We start from the raw sequence: 22565 nt of genomic DNA, 5'->3' as shown, positions 1-22565 counted from the left end.
AGGAGTTAGTTTCCACTGATTGATATTTCTTCTAATTACAGATCACATATCTTGCTTCTTGCATGCTTGGTGATTTTTAATTGTAAATTGCACCTTGTTAAGTGCTAAATAGTTTTGTGTCCTAATACCTGTTCTTGAGATTTTTTGTTTTGTTTTGTTTTTTGTTTTTTCTGGGATGCAGTTGTTGCTTGGAAGCATTTAATCTTTTTGGGTGTTGCTTTTAATATTTGTTAGGTGGGGCCACAGCAGCTTTTGGCCTAGGACTAATCTTTCTCTAATGTTGAGGCAAAACCCTTCTGAGTGCTTGATGAATGATAAGGTTTTCCACTTTGGTTGGCGGAGGGGACAGACACTATACCATGCCATATGTGAGCCCTGTATATTCTTCTCTCCAGTCTTTTCAGGTGGTCCTTTCCCAGCTCCAGGGGATTTTCTTACACATATGCCCAGGCAGGACTTAGCTGAATATGGGAGGGGGATTCTCTGCAGAACTCTAGAGTTCTCTGTGCAGCTCTTTTCTTCTCTTGTCCTCTGTCCTGTGAGCTCTAGCAACCTTGGTTTGCTTGACCTCGCAGCCTTATCTCTTTGATTTAGGGGAATCACTGGGCTCCACCTAGGTTTACCCTGTCTGCATTGTGGCCTGGAAGCACTCTCCAGGCAATAAGCTAGGACAATTGCAGGGCTCTGTTTCCCATTTCTCAGGGATCACTGTTCTTCAGTGCCTAATGTCCAGTGCATTTTATATAAGTTAGATTTTACTCTTCCGTATTACATGCTTCCTTCCAGTTATTGCAAACTGATAAAAGTTTTACTATTGTTTTTATCTAATCCACTTTATTGCCCAAATAATTTGCCATTAAAATAAAAATGGCTCTCCCCTAACTACAAATTAAAAATGAAATGAAAAAAATGCAAGCTTCTAAAGTACACATTGCATAGTAAATGTCATGTTATGTATACTCTGGTTTATCTTGCTGAAAGGCATTGCTGTAGGGGTGATGAGTTGAAACCCAAGGTAATTTAGCCTGAGATGTGTTAGAAGAACAGCTGACACACCTATTTAATAAGTGTTATATTCCCAGTTTGGTAAGTAAATATTTTCCACAAATATTTATAGTTTATTTTTTGTGTTTCAGGTAATCAAGTGAAAAAGATGAGCTTCATCTGTGGATTGCAGTCTGCTGCTAGAAACCATGTTTTCTTCAGATTTAATTCACTGTCTAACTGGAGAAAATGTAACACGTTAGCATCAACCTCACAGGGCTGTCATCAAGTACAAGTTAACCATATAGTAAATAAGTATCAGGGACTGGGAGTAAATCAGTGTGATAGGTGGACTTTTCTGCCTGGAAACTTCCATTTTTATAGGACTTTTAACAACAAAAGAACAGGATGCCTCTCAAGTACCAAAAATAAGGAAATTTGGATGATTACCAGCAAACGTACTGTATGGAATGACTCTTTTTCAAGACAGCTACTGATAAAAGAAGTTACAGCAGTTCCTAGTCTGTCAGTATTGCATCCTCTGAGCCCTTCTCCTGTAAGAGCTATTAGGAATTTCCACACTTCTCCACGGTTTCAAGCTGCTCCGGTTCCTCTCTTGTTGATGATTCTTAAACCAGTGCAGAAGTTATTTGCAATCATTGTAGGCAGGTAAAATGCTTTTTTAGAAAACTAAACTTTTGTATTAACTTTTTGCATTAGTATTTTGTGTTAACTTTTAGAAATTAAATTTTTTTATTTATAAAACTGTACTTTTAAAGAAACCTTGTTAGATCCCGTGTCCCCTCATTTAGCTCAAAGTGAAGTTTCTAAACAGTAGCTCCTGCCCAGTTTTGTTATGTATGATTTAATAATCCTGAAACGATTTCCTGCATATTAATTTATGGTATAGAAATATGGTCTCTTTAAAAAGTTATTCTTACGTATTATATAGGCATTTTTTAAAAAGTCTTATATTTATGATTACAAGATCTTAGGATATGTGGATCAGAAGTGTTGGTTGTCGCTCACATATAAGAAGAGTACTTACAAACATTTCTTTTTAATTTGTGGAATTTAAAGGCAGCAAATCATAAAACTGAGGAACTTTACTTATATAAGGGTGGGCCCACTCCTAGTTAACTCTTAAATCATTAATGCTCCTTTTTTTTCTATTCTGTTCCCAACAGATCTTTGTTTTTTTTTCTTGGAGATCCTTTATAATAAACTTTCACAGCTTGATAGTACTTTAACCCTTTTTCTGTTACTTGTTTTATGAAGATTGAAGAAAGCGAATCGCTGTTTCTTCATAAAGCTTTCTTGTGTTTGATGACTGTGAAGTCCCTTCCAGCCTTCTTACTTCCACATGAACCAAACCAGTTTGCTTTTGTTAAAACCAAGAACTTCCATTTGTAATTTATTGTGTTCTTCGTGATTTGGTGTTGGCACCCAGAGGAGATACAGCTGTACTGACTCTTGGTTGAAGTAATATGCTCATCCCAGGTTCTTGGGATGCTCTTTCTGATTTCTGATGCGTTCTCATCCTTTTAAATTGTTGGTTTTTAACTTTCTTGTTTTCGTTACTATTGTTGATCACCTAAAATTTTTCATTTAGAATATGTCTTTCATACATTTTAAATAAATGATAATGTCATGTAAAGTTTTAAATAGGAAATAGGTGTACTTGATAGTTTGGTTTATGTCCCTTTAAATTGAGACTTTGTGTAAAGGCATTGGGGTGTGTCACTTCACAAAGAGAACTTTAAGAAGTTATTTTGTAAAATAAATTTTTGTCAAGAGAATCATGTATATATGGTAAATTTTTGTTGTGGTTTTACAGATCAACTCACAAGGAAAATGTTTGTCCCGGTATTGAAAATATTGCTTGTTGTCAGAAAAGTTTCTGAACACTGCTAAGCAGCAGACAGTATTGTTGCCTGGTAGAAATTGGACCTTCTCAGATGTTATCTACAAAATCTCCCACTTTCTTATGAGTACCTATGATATTATTATCTCTCCTTTCTCATTTTCTAAAGAGGATAGTGGAGTTTCTGCTACTGAGCACTATTTATTTCCAAAATGAATGCTGAGGCAGTTTTCCTTGTACCTTGTTGAATCACTGGCAAATTGTGTTGGAGGTCTGAGGAGCAGTGGGAAGAATAGTAGTTCCAGGTATAGATTTATTGTACTGTAACCTCTTACATAATTAATTAGACAGTTATCCCTATTAAGTGGCTAAGTGGTCAGACTCTGGAATGTCATTGACTTCATTGTTTGGTTTTACTCTTATTACCTGGGTGGCCATGGACAAGTTACCTAACAATTTTCTCTTCTGTGACAGGATTATTATGAAGATTAAATGAGATGGCATATATATATATATAGAAAGAGAGAGAGAGAGAATTTTGCATATACTAGATAGTAATAAATGTTAACCAGTGGTAGTTATAGTAAACTAGCATCTCATTTAGTGTTTATCCTTAAAATAGCTGAGGAGGAAAATTTTGATGAGTATTAGAATTTTTTAGCTGTAACTTTATATCGTTGATGATTTCTTCATCATTTAGCTAAGAATTTTGTTAACTGGAAATGCGATGTATTCAGCAAAATATATAAATTCAGGTGTTTGAGGACATAAAATTCTAGTGTATGCATTTGAGCTTTAGTGATACGTGCTGTAATGATGATCAGAACTTTGAATTTTTCTTTTTGCTTTAGGGGCATAAGGAAATGGTGGCAGGCACTTCCTCCTAACAAGAAGGAACTATTTAAACAAAGTATAAGGAAGAATAAATGGAAGCTATTCCTTGGTTTGAGTAGTTTTGGATTGCTCTTTGTGGTGTTTTATTTTACTCACCTGGAAGTAAGTCCAGTCACAGGAAGGAGCAAGCTACTATTATTGGGGAAAGAGCAGTTCAGACTTTTATCAGAACTGGAATATGAAGCAGTAAGTAGTAAGAATTGTTTTTAATTAGACTGCTTAGTATAACACTCAAAGTAGGAAAGTATCTTAAATATGAAAGATACGTTGTTTTTAAATTTTAGTCTTTGATATGAAATTAGCATTTTTTTTTCCAGAAGGCCTCAGACCTTTCACACTTAGTATTCCTACTGCCTACATTGCTTTTCCTAGCATTCACCCAGCCAACTCCTGCTCAGCACATTTCTCCTTGAATGCCACTTTTCTCCGGAAAGCCTTCCATGATAACCAGACTGGGTTACGCAGGTGACTGGATGAGGCCTGAGGAGGTATCCTTCATACCAACTGAATTATGAACCAGCTCATTTGTAGTTGTGCCCATTGCTTGGCTTTACTGGGGTTAGGTCTCCTAGGCTTTTTTCCTCTGCACACTGTACTTTTCCTTCAAAGCACTCGTGAGAGTAACATAATTATTTGCATAATTATTTATTCGATAGTCCGTGTCCCTTGTTAGACTAAGCTTTATGGGGGCAGGGATCTTGCCTGTTTTTGTTTATGGTTTTATTTTAAATACTAACACAGTGTGTAAGAGTAGTGCTTAGTATATATCTATTGGATAAATAGATTTATTGTCAGAATTTTTATACTTTGAAAATCAAGTAATATAAGATCATTTTTCTCCAAACATCAGTTTTAGCAATTTATTATGTTTTTTGAATCCAAACTGAAGTTGTAATTTAGAAGTCTTACCTCTTTGGAAAGTGTAATCACTTAGGTAGTTAAACATTTTATACCCTAGTGAGTTTCTTCGCGACAGAGGTCATCATTTTCTCTCCAGTTCATAGCACATATACATGTTATGTGCCCTGTGGCTCAATTAATATTTGTTGAATTCATGTCCAGTGGCCTCACTCGACAGCTTTGGCATGGCTAAATCTTTTTTTTTTTTTTTTTTTGAGACAGAGACACTCTGTCGCCCAGATTGGACTGCAGTGGCGCAATCTCGGCTCACTGCAACCTCCGCTTTCCAGGTTCAAGTTATTCTCCGGCCTCAACCTCCGGAGTAGCTGGGACTATAGACGTGCACCACCATGCCTGGCTAATTTTTTTGTATTTTTAGTAGAGACGGAGTTTCACCGTGTTGGCCAGGGTGGTCTCGAACTCCTGACCTCAGGTGATCCACCTGTCTCGGCCTCCCACAATGCTGAGTTTACAGGTGTGAGCCACTGTACCTGGCATGGTTAAATCTTTTTATTCCAAATGAACTTCTGAGTTTGTCAATGGAAAGTTACTATGAAAAAAAGAAATAATATTTTCTTAGTTATAAAAATTTTTCTTAGTCCAGGCAAGACCAGTCTCTTTTAGTAGAGTATATACAGAGATTTGAGATGTTTCTTAGGCTTTAGTCAGAGGCAGGTTTAAGGAAAGTGTTCTGGAAAGATTGAGACAGGCCTAGTATTAGTGCATCTTTTACCATTCACATTGCTAAGAAATTTTTTAAAATTTATGTATATCTATGTACGTGTATATACATATAGACATAGGTACATTTTTCTTTTTTTCTTATTTTAGCTACAAACGTAATATCTGTGTGATACGAAAATTTAAGCACATGTTCTTATAGGGATATTATAAAGTGCTATAATTACATTCTTGTTTTATCTACTTCAGAAGAGTTAATAAATAGTGGGGGTTTTTGTCTGTTTTAGGCAGTTCACATTGGTGAATTATGCTTTTTAGAAGTATTTAAAATAAAAACTACTTGTAAGTTCATATTCTGTAAAATAATGTCTTTTTAATGCATCTCAAGGGGAAAAGTTACTAACTTGTTGATTCTTTTTTTGGTGGTGGTGTTTTGAGAGTCTCGCCTCTGTCACCCAGGCTGGAGTGCATGGAGTACGTGGGGCTATCTCGGCTCACTGCAGCCTCCACCTCACGGGTTCAAGTGATTCTCCTGCCTCAGCCTCCCAAATAGCTGGGACTACAGGGCCTGCCACCACACCCGGCTAATTTTTGTATTTTTAGTAGAGATGGAGTTTCACCATGTTGGCCAGGATGGTCTCGATATCCTGACCTTGTGATCTGCCCACCTCAGCCTCCCAAAGTGCTGAGGTGGCATGGGCCACCACACCCAGCTACTTTATGAAAGTTAAAGTAATATTTCAGAACATTTTTAATTTTCTCAGTACACTTGAAAGAGCTCTCATGAATATAACTTCAGAAAACGTATCTTCTATGATGGCTAGTCTTAATCAGCATCATGTAGAGACAGTGATATGCTCATTGGTTCTGAGATTTCAGTAATTTCCTTTCAATCTGTAAATAAAACACCTTAAAATTAATGAAATATCTATTTTGGTAGTTTAACTTTAGGGTGTTTTTCTGTTCAGTGCTTTATGAATGTAATTTTCTTTTGTATTTTACTTAGATGAAATCTTAAGTTCTCTAGGCTTTCTTTCCTTCTTTTCCTTTCTTTTCTTTTTGAGATGGGGTCTCACTCTTTTACCCAGGTTAGAGTTGGAGTGTAGTGGTGAGATCTCAGCTCACTGCAACATCCGCCTCCCAGGCTCAAGCGATCCTCCCACTTCAGCCTCCCATGTAGCTGGGAACACAGGTGCATGCCACCACCCCTGGCTAATTTTTTGTGTTTTGGTAGAGATGGGGCTTCACCATGTTGCCCAGGCTGGTCTTGAACTTCTGAGCTCAGGTGATCCTACTGCCTTGGCCTCCCCTAGTTCTGGGATTACAGGTGTGAGCCATCTTGCCTGGCCTAGGCAGTGTTTTCTAAAATACTTAGGAAAGTAGAAATAATACCTAAGTATTCGTTTGTAGTTTAATCGAAAAGAGTGAAATTTTGATGTCAATCTGTTCAATCCATAAAAAAATCTTAGTATTAGAATTTATTCCTTTGCGAGAAACCACATTGTCTTTGCATGAATAATTCAGATTTGAGAAATTTGAGTGCTTAATATATGCAGATTTTTATATAGTTAAAACTTAAAATGTTCAACAATAAATAGTCATATAACTTTCCATGAAGCAGAGTAAGCATTTCGTAGTGCTCTTTTAAAATAAGAAGTAATTTTTAATCTTTCAGCACATGGAAGAATTTAAAAATGATATGCTAACTGAGAAAGATGCCCGATACCTGGCTGTTAAAGAAGTGCTTTGTCATCTAATTGAATGCAATAAAGATATTCCAGGGATTTCTCAGATCAATTGGATTCTTCATGTGGTTGATTCCCCAATTAATAATGCCTTTGTGCTTCCAGTAAGTAAATGTTCTCAAATGCATTATAGTTGTTAAATTTATTGTCCTTGTTTTTTATGATGTTCTAATTGCTTATATTATTTTCTTTGTGGTACAGAATGGACAAATGTTTGTTTTCAGTGGATTGTTAAAAAGTGTAACCGATATTGATCAACTTTCTTTCCTTCTCGGCCATGAAATAGCACATGCAGTACTTGGACATGCTGTAAGTACCTAATATGAATGTTCAGGTTTGGAAAAACTGCTTTGAAGTTAACAAGTTAAATCTTTTAAAGAACTGATTTTCTTTAGCTTTTTTTTTAAAATGATAGACTTTTAGTTTTGAGTAATTGCCTTAATCTGCTACCTGAAAAAATGTGATTGGCTAATTTTGAGAATTTTTATGGTCTTTAGTATTTGATACTGAATAAGATTTTGCTTAAATACTATTTTTATCACCTGTCTCTTTTGCTAAAAAGTAATTATTCTTAACCCCTAATTATTTCAAATTAAATTTTAAACTTTCTGTAATTATTAATATACTTGTAATCTAGTCAGAAAATTAATTGTAGGAAAGTGATATTACTATTTAAGTGGGTAAATCATCTTTCTTTTTTATTCATTCTCAGAAGATAGCTTGGAGCATCTTTGAAAATTTCTAGAATGATGTGTCATGTATAATTAATGCAGAGTAATAACGATACCTTGCCATTTTACAGTTTACTGAGCTTTTTAGTTTATGTAGCTTCTCATTCATTATTTTAATACCAAATGAGATATGTATTTATTATTACTATTTTATATAAGAGAAAACTAATGTTTAGAAAAACAGTAACATGACTAACCTGACAAAGTAACCGAATTGGGACTTTAACTTTCTTCTGTATGTTAATCCAGTGTTTCTTCCTTTCACCATAGTTACCTGGTTTTTAGGAGCACTTTTCTTATAGGTCATAGAATTAAAGTTGATGTATGCTCCTGTGAATACCTGTCTGTTCATCTTGATATGAGTCCAGGAAAATAACACATCTATTTCACAGATTTTTTTAATTGTTATTCATTTAAAAATATGAATGGCTCTTTTGTCTACATTAGAGATAAGTATTTTTTTAATTGTAAACACAAAGGTACATAGTGAAGTGACTGAAATGCTAAATCAGAAATATAAGTAACATTAACTTCAAATGGAAATGATAATGATTCTAATCCTTCTAAGAGTCATCTCAAATTCTACCTATTCCTTAGAGTATTAATAAAATAAGATGGGCCAAAGTGTTTTTCTGAAGCACCAAAAGTAATTATCTCCTTGATTTCTTCTGAGTTACAGGAAGATTTTTAAAACATTTTTCTTGACGGGTGCAGTGGCTTACACCTGTAATCCCAGCACTTTGGGAGGCTGAGGCAGGAGGATTGCTTGAGCCCAGGAGTTTGAGACTGGCCTGGGCAACATAGACTGTGTCTGTACAGAAAAATTTAAAAAATTAGCTGAGCATGGTGGCTCACACCTGTAGTTCCAGCTGCTCTGGAGCCTGAGGCAGGAGGATTGCTTGAGCCTGGGAGATCAAGGCTACAGTGAGTCATGATCGCACCACTGCACTCCAGCGTGGGTGGCAGAGTGAGACATTGTCTCAAAGAAAAAATCTTTTTTTCTTAAATATACACAAGAGTACATCTAAGCAGTGTTACTATATGCACTCTAATATCTTTCAAGTAATGGCTTCATAACTTGAAATCATAAAATCATAAAATCAGTTTTGGCCATTTTCGCATTTGAAAGGTGTTACTATTCAGTACATTTGTTTTTCAGGCATCTAGTTCAGTGCCTCATATTCAGTGTATTGTCATCTCTATCAGTGCAAGAACAGTAGTAGGTGAGATGTAAAAAGCAGACAGCAGCCTTAAAAATAGAGCATAGTTATTAGTATGTTTTTGCAGATATCTTAAATATTGTCAGCACAATATTTTCTCTTTGGGGAGTCTCAATTTTGATTTTACCTAGGTTTTTATGTTTTCTTTATTCTACAAATACAGGCGTTTGTGTGTGTATTTCCAGTTTTCTAAGACTGTATAATAGCAATTATATTCTTTAATAACAAGAATATAACAATTTCCTTATTTTGAGTTTCACGTTTTCATATTAAAATAATTCCATAATTGGGCTGGATGTGGTGGCTCATGCCTGTAATCCCAGCGCTTTGGGAGGCCGAGGTGGGCTGATTACGAGGTCAGGAGTTCAAGACCAGCCTGGTCAACATGGTGAAACTCCGTCTCTACTAAAAATACAAAAAATAGCTGAGTGTGGTGGCGGGCCCCTGTAATCCCAGCTACTCGGGAGACTGAGGCAGGAGAATCATTTGAACCCAGAGGCGGAGGTTGCAGTGAGCCGAGACCTCGTCACTGCACTCCAGCTTGGGCGACAGGGCAAGACTCTGTCTCAAAAAAAAAAAAAATCCGTAATTGTTTTTCAAAATACACAGTTGTATTTTGAGGCAAAGTAATGAGGCAAATATAAGGAGGTAAAGTATGTTTTGTGAGGGTACAATATTTGTTAAGGGACAGTATTCTAAGTCATTGTTTTTAGTTTTCAGTCATTTTTCATACATTCAAGTAATGACTGCTATTTTTTCAGTTTCAGCATTACAACATTAACATTTACTAATCAATTTTACTGGCAAACCATGAACAATCTAGTTCATTAAACTTGTATTTATATATTACTACTCAAAACAACTATTTTATGAAAAATCTTTTTTGGTAACTGATATAAATAAATACAAAAATTCATAGAACCCGATTCTCTCATGATAAATACTAGACTTACAAATTTACAAACTTGTATAAAGGAGTAATGTTTCATATATTAGGTCTTGAAGACCAGAATACATTTATTTAAAATAAACTTCCAGTCTTTTTCTGAGTTTTTTCTTGTTTTAAGTGCTTCATATGTTAGTGTTTAGTCCTCATCCAAAAATATTAGTAAAATGAAACATTTATTTGATATTTTAAAATGATGCAATTGTATTAAAAACTAGAACTGACCGGGTTTGATTTCTGGTCCTTTTAGTAATAGCTGTGCAAATTTGGGCAACTCTTTTAACCTCTATCTCAGTTTCATTATCTATAAATGTAGGGATAATTGTACCTATTTCACAAGATTATTATGTGTGTTAATGCAAGAAACTGTAGATTAATATCCTGTAATAATAAGTGGCTCAGTAGATACTAGTTAAACGAATGAATAGGTATATAAGTAGATAAACAAAGGCAGGGAAAAGCAGACCAGGAAAGAAAAAGCAAAAGAAGAAAAAGAGAACTCTCAGTCTTAGGTGGAGAAGGTCGGGTAATTGTAACACCTGATGAACTAGAAAATGTAAGCATATACTGTCTCGATGTATGAAATGTAATTTTTATTATTTTGATTATTCTCAGGCAGAAAAGGCTGGCATGGTTCATTTTTTGGATTTCCTAGGTATGATTTTCCTCACAATGATTTGGGCCATTTGTCCTCGAGATAGTTTGGCACTTTTGGGCCAGTGGATACAGTCTAAATTGCAGGAGGTAAGTCTGAGACAATAACTTGAATTGATCATAGCCTGTGGTGAGGATATTTTAATACTACTGTAAAGCAGCAAATCCAGAGATGTTTTTACATTTCACTATGAAATATGGGTACAAATTTTTAGTGTCTTATGTTTTCTCATTTTTAGGGGATATTCTTATATATGAATATTTAAGTTAAGGAATACTACATCTCTCAAATGATGGGTATGGATAGGTTAGAAGGGCTTGGCAACTTTTGGCTACTATGATTTTCAAAAATATATTTATTGGTTTTACAAAGAGAAAACCCAGCCACTGACCCTTCCTTTCATAGTAACTGAATGACTCCCCCATTCCCCAATTTCAGCCGTCCCTTGGTATACAGGACTTCTCGTGGATACCAAAATCTGAGTATGCTCCAGTCCTTGATAAAAAATGGCATGGTATTTGCATGTCACTATGCACATCGTCTCATATACTTTAAATCATCTCTAGATTATGTGTAATTCAATGTAAATGCTATGTAAATTGTTATTTTACTATATATTTTTAATTTTGTTGTAGTTTTTTTTTAATTGTTTTTCATAAATATTTTCTATCCAAATTGGTTGAATCCATCAGATGCATAATCCACAGATATAGAGAGCCAACTGTATTTGCTTTTTAATGGGGCAGTATTAAAACCTGTGAACTTTAATGGGCACAGAATTGGCTAAAGCTGCTTTACCGCCCTTCCTTCCTTCTCTCTCTGTTGAACTATCATTGCTTTGAAATTATTGAAAGGAAAGTCTTACTAGGTGTTTGTTAACTTTTGATTTTAGTGCTTATGTATAATAATCATCTCAAAAATGTATTGAGTGCCTCGTTTTGTTCAAAACACTGTACTACTGAAAGTAGGTCTTGCAATCTTTATAACTACTTTGTTGACTATGATTATTTTATTTGACATCTTTCTTTGAATATTTCCTCTTGTCCCAGGAGGTTTGGTTATTTAGAAACAATCTGTTATTTGTTTATTTAATGATTTGTGGAGTACCCATCAGAGTGCCATCTGGGTGCTGTTTAAATCTAATGTGCAAAATTCTATGAGACAAATTGTTTTTGAGATTGGATAACTAAGTCTGTTATTCAGTATTACCATATCATTTGGCTTCGTTTATATTGAAGTAAAGGTTCTTAAAGAGAGAACAAAAGAATAGTTATTCCTTAGGTTATAGGATCTCATATTTTGAATTTTGTTTCTGTCACTGACCTGCCAGGACATTAAAAGAATTAATTTAGTTATTTTCTCTATCTATCTGTAGATTGCTTTTTTTGTAATGGAATCAGCAGAGTGGGTCATAAGAAAGATAACATGTAGCTATTTCTTTCTTTAAATATTTGATAAATTCTGCCACTTCACTGTAATTCTTCCGTAAAAATAAAATAGGAATGATTCTGTTTGAATTCTTTTTCCCTAAATCAAGGCCCCTCAATAATTCTGGTGACAAGGAGATGTTTTTCTCTAGAAAGTTGCTCACTGTGATTGGAGAACAGAGAGGAATGTTGATAGTGAAGTCATAAGGGTGTGGGAATTGCTGAGGTTCATTTGTTGTGAGGACGGAATGATACATTTAAAGCAAGATTTCTCAATCACAGTACTGCTGATGCTTTGGACTGGATAATTCTTTGTTGTGGGGAAGTTGTCCTGGGCACTGTAGGATGTTTAGTAGCATTTCTCACCCCCATTCCCTAGATGTCAGTAGCTCTCCCTTCTCTCAGTTATGACAGTCATAAATATTTCCAAACATTTGCAAATGTCCCTGGAGGACAAAATCACACTAGGTTTAGAATCATTAATTTAAAACACTTAGCACAATACCTGGCACAAATAAGGACTCAATAAATATGAGCTATTATTTTTGTTCATTTAATCCCCTCTGCAGCTGTGTGAGCTTGGCACTGTTACTCATTTCATTTTACATATGATACTCCTGGGTTTAGTGGGGTTAAACAATTAGCTCAGGGTTAACAATAAGTTAACAGCATTTGGACTTGAACTTAAGTTTCTGTCTTTTTAAAGCCAACGTCTTAAATCCTTATGCTATCAGTAGACTTGATGGAGGCACATGCAGCCTGCTCGTGGAGAGTGAAGGCACTATATGATATACATCATCGACCTAAAACTGACTGATTGAAAAGGAAGGAAGTCATTTCTAATGGTCACATACTGTATATCAGATTTATTGTATTATTTCAGGCCATCACAGACATGTGGCTACCTTTGAAAGATTGCTTCCCCAATTAATAGCTCTTTTCTCAAAAGTCCTGCCTATTGATTCATCTCCTACAAAGTTTTAGTACTTACTGAAAATTAGAATTTAACTGGAAAGCGTTCACATAAATACAAGTAATTAGGAAAATTAAAGTTACTATATCTACGTGTGTTTTTTATTGAAGTCAGAAGAAAATTTCATTTTCCCAACTAATCAATACTTAGAAAAGAAAAAGGAAATTAAGATAATTTATCAAAGAAAGAACATTCTGCTATATGGTTAATTTTCTTACTGAAATAAATTGTCTAGTAGTGTCATTGGATATTATATACCTACGTTTTCTTGATTTTCTTTTAAAACTCAAGGTCATAATGTTCCTTGGCCATATTAAAAGCCTTCATCAATAAGCTTTCTTAGTGAATCCTGTACTCAGTAGGTGGAGACTATAATTGGAAAAATAGAAGTAAATTCCTCATACTACAGACTGTCAAGAAATTGACTTCTATTCTTACCATGTTTTTAAAGTATTAATTTCTAATCAGGGAAATAAAGGCTGTGTTTATATTTTATATTATGGAGTTATTTTAATGTTAGTAGACAGTATAGGAATTTTATCCTAGATACTCCATGAAACTTTAAAATAAAAAAAAACCCTCTCTTTGTTACTCCTTTTGTCATGAAAAAATTGTCTTAATGGGGCTTTTCTGTCCTGTTTCTTCTTAGTATATGTTTAATAGACCATACAGCAGAAAATTGGAGGCTGAAGCTGACGAAATTGGACTACTGCTTGCTGCAAAGGTAAAGTGTTTAGTAGTTGAGAATACATAATGCCCTTCCCAAACTGAAAGATAAATGTGTGTTATTTTAACGAGGCTTGGCATAAGCAGAGAATGAGAGTTGGACTGTATTAGCCCTTTACGCAATTTCTGTTAATCTAGAAATTTGAAGATTATGGACCTTGAAAGAACGTATAACTGAAGATACTCAATTCCCTTCTATATTTAAAGCTGTATTTTGCCTTAGACAGAATCCATAAGATTATAGTAATTATCAGGTTCTATTAAAAGAAAGTCAGTTCTTGATTAGAAATAATTTTTTGCATGTGTAAATTTTTTTATTATAGACATGAAACATATAAATTGAAATTTTAAAACATTTGAGTATGTAATGTGTCATCCTCTCTGGCCTTTTAACATTTGTTGCCTCTGGAAAGCTAATGCTATCTTTATTTTACTCCAGTACTCCAATATTTTACCCCTTGCTTCTCTGATCTAAGGAGGCTTTTTGAGTAAACAGGATGATAGGTAGTTGTTTCCCCCACTTGAAGACAGGTTAATCCTGTTGTAGCTATGATCTTGGCTAAGCAAACTGATTTTCCACCATTTAAATAAACAGTAGACAAACAGACATTTAGATTATTTTTGTTGTAGCAGATGGCTTTTTTTTTTTTTTTTTTTTTTCTAGCCATGGAGAGCAGCTCTGGGCCTTTACTTTTATTTAAGTTGACCTTGTTCCTGTCTACTTAACAGGGCACCTGGCAGCTATTTTCAATCACCTGTGATAACTGAGTGTTATTAGTAGCATTTAGGATTAGAAGTAAAACTGCGTTTTAAAAAATGAGTGAAAACAATGCCACTTCACATATTAAATTCAAATTGTATTTGATCCTTTGTTATGTTTCTAGTAGTTGTTAAAACTATAATCATTTGAACCTCATAAGTTTTATGGATTTAATTTTGTAAATCAAGGTATTACTCCTTCACAAAAGCAAAATCAGTTCTTTGAATGTTAAATAAATATGGTTAAGTGAATTATCAGACTGCACACACTAATAAGTTCCCAAATAAGGGGGCTACAGATTGGCTGTATCAAGAATTTCCTAATTTTAATGTACTACAGTCTGTCAAATTTTCCCTGTGTGTTAAGTGTGTTCTGTGTTCTGGTTAGGAAATCTTTGTTTATCTCAGTAAGTTATTCCTGCTTTATTTCTAAGGAACTTTACTATTTTTTAAATATATATTATGCGGAGGAGGGCAACATCTTTTTTTTTTCCCATATGGATAACTAATAGACTTGGCACTGTTTATTGAAAAAAGTCATCTTTTTTTCACCAGACTTCTGTGTCTTTGTCATAAAGGTGGGTGTATATATGAGGTCTCTTTCTAGACACACTATTCTGTTCCATTGGCCTGTTTATGTTTCAGCCAATATCATATTATCACTGTAACTTTGTAGTAAGTGTTGATACCTGAAACTTCCGTCCTCCACTGTTTTTCTGCAGAATTGATTTGACTATCCTTGGACCTTTGCATTTCTATATACATTTTAGAAACAGCTTATTAAACTATACATACATAGAAAAACACATGGGGTTTTGACTGGAATTACATTGCATTTCTACATTAATTTGGGGACACTTGACTAGTGTCTATAGTATTGATTCTTCACGTCTATGAATATATTTTCCCATTTGTTTCGATGTTTAATTTTTCTTGGTGTTTTGAAATTTTTTTGTATGTATGAATTACACGTCTTTTGTTAGATTTATTGCTAAGTGTTTGATGTCATGATAAATAGTGTCACTTTTAAAGTAAATTGCTTGTATATAAAAATACAATTGATTTTTATAATTGGCCTTGTACCCAACAACCTTTATTTCTTCCCTTCCAATCTGTATACAGTTGACTCTTGAACAGCATGTTTTTGAGCTGTGTAGATCCACTTATACGCAGGATTTTTTTCAATAGATGTATTGGAAAGTTTTTTGGAAATGTGCAACAGTTTGAAAAAACTCAGATGAACCACGTAGCCTAGAAATACTGAAAAAAATTAAGAAAAAGATATGTCACAAATGCATAAAATACATGTAGATATTAGTCTGTGTTATAATTTGCTACCATAAAATACAAATCTTTTATGAAAATTTATCAAAATGTGTGCCTACACAGACCATACATGGTGCCATTTGCAGTTGAAAGAAATGTAAACAAACGTAAAGATGCAGTATTAAATCATAACTGCATAGAATTAACTGTGATACCTGTTGTACTACTCTTATAGTTTTGTATTCACTTCCTGTTGCTATTGCAGTGATCTCAAATGTTGTGAATATCTGCTTAAAACACCATTAGACACTAATCATCATGTGAGCAGCTTTCTTTCCAGTAAATTGAGTATCTTAATAAATGGTCTCTTGCAGTTCTTTCATATTTTTCATTGTGTTTCGTACAATACTATAAACACCTTGAATAATACCATGAAACCCGTATGAATTGCTGCTAGTGATACTGGAAATGTTCCCAAGAAGTAAGCTCATGATATTACAAGAAAAAGTTGAGTTGCTTGATATATACTGTAGATTGCGGTCTGTAGCTGTGGTTGCCTGCCGTTTCAAAATAAATGAATCCAGAATAAGGACCATTGAAAAAGGAAAAGAAAATTTGTGAAGCCATAGATGCAACTATACCAGCAAGCATGAAAACCTTGCACTTTTTGCAAAAGACTTTCATCTTGTATAGAAGATGCACCCTTTATGTGGGTGCAGGATTGCCATAAGAAAGGCATATCTATAGACTGTAATATGATTCAAGAAAAAGCACAAAGTCATTATATTACAACTTAAAAGGAAGATGAAAGATCTAAAGCTGGAGAATTTAATGCCAGCAAAGGATGGTTTGATAGTTTTAGAGATTTGGCTTAAAAATGTCAAGATAACAGGAGAAGCAGCTTCTGCTGACCAAGAGGCAGCAGATGCGTTCCCAGATGCTTTAAGAAAATCATTGAGGAGAAAGAACAACTGCCGGGACAGGTTTTTAATGCAGGTAAAACTGTGCTATTTTGGAAAAAAGATAATGCCATAAAGGACATTTATTAGTAAGGAAGAGAAGTGAGCATCAAGATTTAAGGCAGAAGGAATATGCTAACTCTACTATTCTGCGGAAATGGAGTTGGATTTCTAAGTACTTTCCTTATCTGTAAAGCTGGTAACCCCTGAGCCTCTAAGGAAAAAGATAATACCAACTGCCAGTCTTTTGGTTGTATAGCAAAATGGCCTGCTACACAATGAGAATGCTTTTTCTGGATTGGTTCCATCCATGCTTTGTTCCTAAAGTTAAGAAGTATCTTGCCAGTAAGGACTGCCAGTTCTTTTTACATTCTCAATTCCTCTGGCCACCTAGAACCCCATGAGTTCAACACTGAAGGCATCCAAGTGGTCTACTTGCCCCGAAACACAGCATTTCTAGTTGAGTCTCAGATCAGAGGGCCATAAGGACCTTTAAGCCTCATTACAGCAGGGTACTTTAGGGAAAGGTTGTTACTGCTATGGAAGAGAACCCCCACAGAACATCATGAAAGTCTGTAAGGATTACACCACTGAAGATTCCATCATTGTTATAGAAAAAGCCATCAAGCCTGAAATAGTAAATTGTTGATGAAGCAGACTGTCCAGATGTTGTGCGTGACCACACAGTCAGTCAAGGAAATGATGAAAAGATTGTGGATATGGCAAAAAAGGTGGGGAGTGAAGGGTTTCAAGATACGGATCTTAGAGAAATTCAAGAGCTAAAAGAAACACCTTGTCAGAGGAATTAACAGAGGATGACTTGATGGAAATGAGTGCTTCCAAAATGGTGCCAGGTAGAAAAGACATAGTAGTGCCAGAAAACAAATTGACATTAGACAATCTAGCAGAAGGATTCTGATTATTCAAGACTACTTTTGACTTATTTTATGATGGAAATTACAAAGTATTTCCATTAAGTTACACTGATTGTGCCTGCCTCTCCTGTCTCCCGTTCTGCCGCTGCCACCCCTGGAACTGCAAGACCAACTCTCCTCTTCCTTCTCCGTCTATTCAGTGTGAAGACAAGGATGGAGACATTTATGATGATCCACTTCCACTTAATGAATAGTAAACATATTTTCTCTTCTTTATGGTTTTCTTAATAACATTTTCCTTTCTGTAGCTTACTTATTGTAAGAATACAGTGTATAATACAACATACAAAACATGTTAATTTACTGTGTTACTGGCAAAGTCAACAGTAGGCTATTAGTAGTTAGGTTTTGGGGGAGTCAAATGTTATATGTGGATTTTTGACTGCACAGAGGGGTCAGTGCCCTTAACCTCCGTGGTGTTCAAGGGTCAAATGTACTTTTTAATTTTTGCTTTATTGCAATAGCCAAAAACTTTAGTACAAAGTTGGTGATGGGCAACTTTGTATCTTCCTGATCTTAGGGGCAAGAAAGCATTCAGTATTTCACCATTATGATATTTGTAGTAAGCTTTTTATCAAATGAAAGAGTTTCTCTTCCATTTCTAATATCCTAAGATTTAAAAAAATTATGCATGTATATTAAATTTTATCAAATGCATTTTCTGCATTTTTTCTTCAGCTTTTAAGTTCCAGGGTACCTGTGCAGGTGTGCAGGTTTGTAGCATTGATAAACATGTATCACAGTGGTTTGCTGCACAGGTCAACTCATCACATAGGTGTTAAGCCCAGGATCCATTAGCTATTCTTCCTGATACTCTTCCTCCCCTTGCATTTTCTGCCTGTATTGAGATGATTATATGATTTTTCTCCTTTAATCTGTTAATGTGGCAAATTACATTAATTTTTTAAAAAGTTAAGCTGCTGTTTTGGGGAAATCCATTTTGTCAATTATCCCATAATATATTGCTAGAATTAGTTTAATGCTTAGTTTAGAATGTTTATCTCTATGTTCAAAGGAGATAGTCGCCTAGAATTTTCTTTTCTTGTAATGTCCTATCAGGTTTTAGAATCAAAGTTATGCTGGCCTCATAAAATTGGTCAGGGAAGTGTTCTTCATTTTCTCTTCTCCAGAAGAGTTTTTGTAAGATTAGCTATATTTAGTTTTTAAATGTTTGGAGAATTCCTGGGTAAGGTCATATAGGCCTAAAGATTTATTTGTGAGTTTGTCTTTAATTATGGATTCGGTCTCTTTAATAGATATAGAACTACTCAGATTTTTCTATTGTTTCAGTTTTTGTAGTTTTTCTAGGAATTTTTGTTTAAATTTTCAAAATGATTGGCATAAAGTTGTTTTAATATACTCTTATTATATTTTAATGTCTGAAAGATACTTGTATTTCACAGGCATCTTTTAAATGTCCCCTTTGTTAATATTGGTAATCTGTGTCTTGTCTTTTTTTGCCAGATTTTATCACTTTCATCAATCTTTTCAAAACCATCTTTTGGGTTTGCTTATTTTCTCTATTATATTTGTTTTCTGTTATGTTGGTTACCATGTTGGGTTTTTTTTCATTATTTTATTCTGCATTCATTTTTTGGGTTTCATATGCGGTTCTTTCCCTAACTTAAGATGAATACTACCATTATTTATTTTAAACTCTTTTTTTTTTTTCCTATTATGTACATTTAAGGCCATACATTTTCCTCTGAGAGCGTCTTTACTTGTTATGTTCAAGGGTTGATATGTTATTTTTTCTTCAGTTTAAAATGTATTCTTGTTTTCACTGTGGTTTCTTCTTTGACTCATGGGTTAATTAGAAGTATATTGCTTAGTTTTTGAACATTTGATGATTTTAACGTTACCTTTTGTGTTCAACTTCTAGCTTAGTTACACTCTGATTGAATAATACACTGAATGATTGGAATCCTTTGAAAATTGTTGGGTCTTGCTTTGTGGCTCAGGGTGTGATCAATTTTGTTAAAATGATGTGCACTTAAAAGTGGATCCTGCCGTTGTGGGTGCAGTGTTCTGTGAATGTCAGTTTTGCCAAGTTTGTTCATTTTGTTGTTTCAGATCTTCTATATTCTTGCTGATTTTTTTTCCTTTTTTTTTTGTAGTTATCAAGAGACGTTTGGTAATATTTCATTATGATTGTATATTTTTCTTTTTTTCCTTTTAGTGCTATTAATTTTTGCCTTGTACATCTTAAAAGTATCTTTGGTATACATACTTGTTAGATTGTTAGATTTTGCTAGTGGATTGATCCTTTTCTCACAATAAAATCACTCTGTCTTTAGTAATACTTCTTGCCTGATGTTCACTTTTTCCTTTTAGTATTGTTATTTCAGCTTGCTTTCAGTTAGTGCTTGCATGGTAAATCTTTAATATTCTCTTATTTTCAAACTTCCTGTGTTCTTATGTGTGTAGCTCTTGTAAACAGAACATTGCTGTTGGTTTTATCTTTGCCCTTTTTGGGGAAAAGTTAGTCTATTTGTTTAATTTGCATTTCTTATTTATAATTATTTATATAATGTGGAACATTTTTATATGCCTATTGGCGCTTCATTTATATTCCTTTGTGAATTATCTTCTCAGATATTTTTTCCCATTTTCAAATTGGACAAAGAAGTTTATGTTCTTACTCTTGAGTTGTAGGAGTTTTTCATATACATGCTAAGTCCAAGTTCTTTGTCAGATATGTGTCTTGCAAATATTTTCTTTCATTCTGTGACTTGCTCTTTTTTTATTTTTTTCAACTTTTAGGTTCCAGGGTACATGTGCAGGTCTGTTACATGGGTAAATTGCACGTTGCTAAGGTTTGGTGTACAAATGATCCTGTCCCTGAGGTAGTGAGCATAGTACCCAAAAGGTGCTTTTTCAACCCTTGCTCTCCTCCTACCCTCCTCCTTCTAGTAGTCCCCAGTATCTGTTGTTCCCATCTTGTGTCCATGTGTAGTCAATGTTTAGCTCCCACTTATGAGTGAGAACATGCAATAGGCTAATCACTTAACCTCTGACTGTCCATGTATCAGAATGTATGTTTTCTACTACCTATCTTGAAGTTCATTAATCTTGTTTTTAGCTGTATTTGTTCTACATTAAACTCGTATTGAGTTTTAAATTTCAGTTACTTTGTCTTTTCATTCTAGAATATCCCTTTAATTCTCTTTTATACATTTCAATTCTCTGGTGAAATTCTCCATTTTGTCATGTGTTTCTTTGTTTATATTTTCTTGAATATGTTAATCATATTTTTTTAAAAAATTCATGTTAACTCTAATATCTGTATTATCTTTGGGTCCATTTCTGTTGTCTGTTTTTGCCTTTGGTCTTGTTTCTTGGCATGGTTGCTTATTTTTGATTGAATGCTGGATATTTCATATAAACAGTTCTGTTGGCTTTGAATGATATGTTTTTTTTCCATCAGAGGGATTCTCTGTGCTAAGTGGTCACTTAGAGCATAGCAGATCTCTTCACTCATTCAGAGCCTGAGCTGAGTTTGCATAGGCTGGGATGATGAGCTCTACTGTAAGATGATAGGATAGCGATCTAGCTCTTTCTTTGGGGAACCTTCCCATAGAATATATATCAGCCTTTTCTCTGTGGTCATTCAAGTGTCTGCAGATGAATCCTGTAAAAACTGGCTGTTGGATATACCCCATTTACCCTGATGTGATTACTATACATTTCATGCCTGTATCAGAATATCTCATGTAACCCATAAATATATAACCTAGCAAGTGCCCACAAAAATAAAAAATAAAAAACAAGCAAAAAAAACTAGCTTGTCATTGTTTGAGGATTGGCAGTGGAAAAGGGAGTAGGGTTTTCCCATTAATTGTGGAGACTTTTAAAAATTCTCTGTTATGACCCTTGTACCTCAACCTTTCTGTCTTGGATGTCAAATACTAAATCTGGGATCTCTGTAGTGTGGGGTAATCAACCAGTTGCCAAAGAAGTGAGCGATAAGTGTAGAGATAATGCATGAACTCTGGAACTATACTGCCTAGGTTTGAGAATCTGCTTTGCCAGAGAGAGTACTAGCTGTGTGATTATGATCAAGTTATTTATTCTTTTTGTGCCTCAACTTTTGTCATCTGTAGGATAGGAACAGTACTTGGACCTATCTCATGCACTTAATACAATTAAAATTCTTAGAGCTTCTGTCTTTTAATCATTCGTCTTTTTAAAAAAATTTTTCTTATTTTTAAAATTATTATACTTTAAGTTCTAGGGTACATGTACACAATGCATGTTTGTTACATATGTGTACATGTGCCATGTTGGTGCACTGCACCCATTAACTCATCATTTACATTAGGTATATCTCCTAATGCTATCCCTCCCCCCCGGCACCCCACAACAGGCCCCGGTGTGTGACGTTCCCCTTCCTGTGTCCATGTGTTCTCATTGTTCATTTCCCACCTATGAGTGAGAACATGTGGTGTTTGGTTTTCTGTCCTTGTGATAGTTTGCTGAGAATGATAGTTTCCAGCTTCATCCATGTCCCTACAAAGGACATTAACTCATCCTTTTTTATGGCTACATAGTATTCCATGTGTATATGTGCCACATTTTCTTAATCCAGTCTATCATTGATGGACATTTGGGTTGGTTCCAAGTCTTTGCTATTGTGAATAGTGCCACTATAAACTTAAGTGTGCATGTGTTTATAATCCTGTTTATAGCAGCAAGATAGATAATCCTTTGGGTATATACCCAGTAATGGGATGGCTGGGTCAAATGGTATTTCTAGTTCTAGATCCTTGAGGAATTGCCACACTGTCTTCCACATGGTTGAACTAGTTTACAGTCCCACCAAAAGTGTAAAAGCGTTCCTATACACCAATAACAGACAAATAGGGCCAAATCATGAGTGAACTCCCATTCACAATTGCTA

At 34.7% G+C, this 22565-nt stretch overlaps 1 protein-coding gene across 2 annotated transcripts in view; it reads left to right on the top strand.

Annotated features, from left to right (window-relative positions):
• OMA1 (OMA1 zinc metallopeptidase) overlaps positions 1-22565 on the top strand; it is a 68469-nt gene that overhangs the window by 7816 nt on the left and 38088 nt on the right. For both annotated transcript variants that reach the window (XM_011973854.1, XM_011973855.1), the window contains 6 exons: positions 1137-1653; positions 3700-3928; positions 6999-7172; positions 7270-7377; positions 10581-10709; positions 13670-13744. In XM_011973854.1, coding sequence (XP_011829244.1) covers positions 1137-1653; positions 3700-3928; positions 6999-7172; positions 7270-7377; positions 10581-10709; positions 13670-13744 — 1232 coding nt within the window. The remainder of the gene's footprint in view (positions 1-1136; positions 1654-3699; positions 3929-6998; positions 7173-7269; positions 7378-10580; positions 10710-13669; positions 13745-22565) is intronic.

The sequence above is a fragment of the Mandrillus leucophaeus genome, unplaced genomic scaffold (genome assembly GCF_000951045.1).
Source record: "Mandrillus leucophaeus isolate KB7577 unplaced genomic scaffold, Mleu.le_1.0 Scaffold14, whole genome shotgun sequence".
Taxonomy (NCBI): Eukaryota; Metazoa; Chordata; class Mammalia; order Primates; family Cercopithecidae; genus Mandrillus; species Mandrillus leucophaeus.
The sequence above is the reverse complement of the archived record's forward strand: the minus strand, read 5'-3'. Positions and strand labels throughout refer to the sequence as shown.